At 36.2% G+C, this 4,784-nt stretch overlaps 1 protein-coding gene across 1 annotated transcript in view; it reads right to left on the reverse strand.

Moving 5' to 3' along the window:
• Positions 1-4,090, reverse strand: part of LOC107729054 (semaphorin-6A-like) — a 15,869-nt gene extending 11,779 nt beyond the window's left edge. Inside the window, exons 1-3 of the mRNA XM_016539403.1 lie at positions 4,069-4,090; positions 3,925-3,978; positions 2,474-2,581 (exon numbers count right to left, since the gene is read on the reverse strand). Of these exons, the coding sequence (XP_016394889.1) occupies positions 2,474-2,525 (52 nt within the window). The 5' untranslated portion in view covers positions 2,526-2,581; positions 3,925-3,978; positions 4,069-4,090. The remainder of the gene's footprint in view (positions 1-2,473; positions 2,582-3,924; positions 3,979-4,068) is intronic.
• Between the last annotated feature and the right edge of the window lie 694 nt (positions 4,091-4,784).

Raw genomic sequence — 4,784 nt, forward strand, 5'->3', positions numbered from 1 at the left:
ACTCACACTCACACACACACACACACACACTCACACTCTCACACACACACACACACACACTCTCCCACACACACACACACACGGCTTCAAATGTACTGTGAACACCAGCTCAACCTGACATCTTCATCCAAAACAACAGTAAATCATGAAAACACAAAATCAAATAAGAGAAAAAAAATTGAAAATGTTTTGGATAAAGAAAATGAAGTCTATTTACAGCATTAATAGGCAGTGTAAATACTACTACTATCATGTATAAATACTGTACTATTTAAATAATAGATTTTTCTCATTAAATTAATGTAATTTAATAATATGTTAAATTAATAACTTATTAATAAGATTTAGATTTTTGCATTACAGTAATGTAATAAATATACTTTCACATACATTTATGTAATTTAATAATTTATTATAGTCTTTACAGTCTATTTACAATATTTATAAGCAGTGTAAATACTACAACTATTATACATAAATACTTTTCCATTTAAATAATATATTTAATTTAAATTAATTAATTTAATAATATATTAAATTATTTTTCTTATTAAATTAATAAGATTGTGATTTTTGCATTACAGTAATGAGATTTTGGGATTAATGAGTAATAATTGGATTTGAGGAACTCAATGTAAAACATCGCCTTCATTAAACGAAATATTTTTGTGTTTCATGATGAATTTTGCACATTTTGACAGATGAACTGAACTGAATTGTGAATAATTCAACTATTGTCTTTCAGAGCTGCTTTACAGCTGAAATTGAATTTGTTTCATATTTAATCGATTTTACAGTTATTGAACCAAATCTGAATCAACATAGATCTGAACACTACTGTCTTCTGCAGCTGAAATTCTCATATTTAATAAAGTTTCCATCATTGAATCTGTTATTTTCCTGTTTATCTCTGTGAAATCGGTACTGTATAAAGCGCTATAGAAATACAGTAGACTTGACTATTTCTTGTTGATGTAGTGGTGAATTATGTTCACAGCACATCTGACCGTCACAGGAGGGAGGGGCATGCATGAATATTCATGAGGGGGAGGAGCCCGCGTGAATATGGATGAGCTTGTAAATATGTTAAGCAGAAAGGAAATATCTGGCGGTGTGAGGAAGAGCGTTTGCCACAAAAGTCTGAAAAAAGCAAAAGCAGTGAATACAAAAGCCATGCATCAGAAAGCAAACAGCATAATCACACAGAACTCAGAGCAACCCATATTCAATCATGAACAAAGCCTTCGAGAAGAAGCTGATGTGACGTGTGAGCCTCGGTTCAGTACCGCGGTAAACGCTGTAACCGAGGCTCAGACGTCAGCATTGATGCGATTCTGCCACCATTGTGTGTGTTGAACACATGAACTGCTTCCAGCGACCGTCAGTCATTCACCGAGACACCACTGATGTCTGTCAGGAGATTAACCGCTTCGTTATTGATAATCAATGTCGATTAAACGCGGCTGTTTGCTAATGAGCTCAGCGCTGCTGTCGTCTGTAACACTCGATCACGCGCATCGATCTGAGTCGCTCAGGCTCATACTGTAAGCGGGATGATGTCAAATACAGGCTAATTAGAGTTAACTAAAACTGTAAAAACTAATTTGTCACTTAAAATAAAATATAACAAAACCCTTATTTTAATTCAACTAGTTCTGAAGGAAACAGTTCTCATTTTTGAGTTCAACTTGATATACTAAAATAACTAAAACTGAAATACAAAATAATAAAAACTATATAGACATTAATATATATATATATATATATATTAGTGCTGTCAAACAATTAATCGCGATTAATCGCATCCAAAATAAAATTTTGATTTACTATAAAAAGTCAAAATAAGACTTATATATATATATATATATATATAAAAATACATATATATAAATACATTTTTTAATATGCCTATATATTATATTAAAAACTAAAACTATAAATAAATATAAATATAAATAAAAATAAATAAATAAATACAAATGTCAGAAACCAAAAATTACTAAAATTTTAACAACTTAAAATAAAAACAGAAAATATAAAAATAAAAATGTCAATAGTATCTCATTTATATTAACCCAACACTACTTGCACAACACTACACGCTCTACATTAACCTTCAGTTTCACATCAAACACAAATACAGTCATGCTCATGAGAGACTGATGCTGTAATTTAGAAATACTGAGTGAAATACAACATAGTCCCTACATCTCAAACAGTAACTCAATGCCAAGGTCATGAATTTGATTCAAATTTGATGAATGCATGAACTGATCAATGTGAACCTTAAATGCAAAGTAAGTCGCTTTGGATAAAAGCATGATCTGCCAGATGCATCCATGTAAAGATGTCATTAGACCGAGTTTTGAACTGAATCTGAATCTGCGAGGGTTTGGTGTGTGGCGTGTGTCTCGGCGGATCTGACGCTGGAAGCAGCTGGTTTCCTCCACAGGACGATCGTTCCCAGGCTTACCGGCGCTCTCCTGCTGCGTCTCTGAGGGAACGGCCTCCTTCGGCTTGACCATGCGGCCCCGGAGCAGCGGGCCCCCGGGGGCCAGAGGAGGGACGGTGGTGAGGAGGCCTGCTGGAGCACAGCACACATCAACATCTCTCTGAGACACAACACACACATCTCTCACATCACTCACACTCCAATCAGTATTTCACCTCCACTGATTCATTCATTTGCTGATAATTAGCAGAGTAATTTACAGTAAACTGCTCATAATCACAGAATAAACTCCATTATGTTAAACTTGCGTATGACCAGCTCACCTGAAAATGAACTACGCTCTTAAAAATAAAGGTGCTTAAAAGGTTCTTCACAGCGATGTCATAGAAGAACCATTTCAGTCAAAGAACCATCTCTTTCTTAGCTTTTTATAATCTGAAGAACCTTCTTTCGCCACAAAGAAGCTTTTGTGAAACAGAAAGGTTCTTCAGATGTTAAAGCTTCTTTATGGAAGCATTTAGACAAAAAGGTTATTCTATGGCATCACTGTGAATGGCATACACATACAATATTTGGTTTATTTGGACCATTAACTGGCATATTTTGAACATGCAAATATGTTGTTAAATTCTTGAAATATGAACTAAAATCTTTTAGGTAAGAGAGGTTTGACTGATGAAGTGTGTGAACCGCTGGACTAGTTTAACTCACGTTTAATCCACAGATAAACTCTCTCTGTGCCGGTGGCCGTTGTTTATCGTCTCCCAGCCGCAATCATTAACATGATTTATTTAAGAAACGCCACGGGCCGCGAGATTAGTGTGACAGCTCTATTTTATAATTCATTTTCCACAGCCAGAGGAAGAGCCGGTGAGGACGATGACACACATACGAGAGGAAAGCCGAGAGAAAACCAGCTCTCAACGAGACACCAGACGGAGGAATCTGTGCTTATAAAGCTAAACAGACACATGTACGAGCGGTTTATGAAGGAAACGGAGAGAAAACAACATCAAACACATTCACACACAGAACTAATGAAGCTCAGGAGAAGATGGCTAATATTACCAATAAACACCAGTGCATGTGATATGTAGGTCACAATTGCTGCTTCAGCCAATCAGATTCACTCTGGCTGCTTCAGCCAATCAGATTCACTCTGGCTGCTTCAGCCAATCAGATTCACTCTGGCTGCTTCAGCCAATCAGATTCACTCTGGTTGCCGGGGGAGGGCTGTCAATCATGTGTGTGTCTGTGTGTGTTTTTTTAACCTGATTGTATTTCATGAATAATTTCTGCTGGTCTTGGGAGAAGCCCTGAGTGTTTATTCCCTGTAAACAGTCATTTGCATTCGACTGTCTCTAACCCACAATCCTTTGCTCTATGAAGCGCAGAGATCCATCCAATTAGGGAATGAAAGGTCAGAGCGTCTCTAACTACATCTACACACGGGAAACACTGGAGACACTGACCGCATGCAGCATTCTGGGTAATATCGCTCACACCCTGCTGCCTGCGCTGATGCTCTACAAGAAAACGCAGTCAGAGAAATGAAACATTCGCCCACAGAGTCAGATAACGATGAGAGAGAGAGAGAGAAGAAGAGCTGTACTCACCATTGAGAGCCACGAACGAATCTGGAGACAAATGACAAAAACGTGTTAATTGGCTGAAATGTAATTCCCTCTCACACACACACATAATTTATTACTGAATTAATCTAACGACACATTTAAAACTGTGGCAGCAGAACATTTAACAACATCATACCAGAGCTCAGAAATAACTCGAGTGCGTCTTAAGACTCGTTCACACCAGTGCTGATAACATAACGATAAATATAAAGATTTACCAATCAAAACTACACGTCCACACAACACAAACGCCGCAAAAATAAAATATTTAAAATATTAAGTCTTGTTTTCTAAAAAAATATTAAAAATTGTTAAAATAAGCAAAAATATCTGCCAATGGGGCAAGAAAAATCATCTTAATTCAAAGGCTAAACAAGATTATTTTTCTTGCCCCCTTAGCAGATATTTTTGCTTTTTCTAACAGAATTTTTATATTTTTTACTGAAAACAAGACATAATATCTTAAGTCATTTTACTTGTACAGTAAATTCATCTTGACTTGCTCAATTTGAAAATGAGCGAAATCTGTGTGCGGAAGTGTTTCACCCCAATGCGAAATACGAGATTGTATAAATTCATTTTAGAATGACAAAACTTCGCCGAAGATACAGCACCTAAACAATATCGTTGAAATCACTTTCAGAGCAATTTGTTTCCAGCTGATGAATGATAAAAACACTGACAGCCAATCAGAATCC

The sequence above is a fragment of the Sinocyclocheilus rhinocerous genome, unplaced genomic scaffold, assembly GCF_001515625.1.
Source record: "Sinocyclocheilus rhinocerous isolate Xijiao unplaced genomic scaffold, SAMN03320098_v1.1 scaffold458, whole genome shotgun sequence".
Lineage (NCBI taxonomy): Eukaryota > Metazoa > Chordata > Actinopteri > Cypriniformes > Cyprinidae > Sinocyclocheilus > Sinocyclocheilus rhinocerous.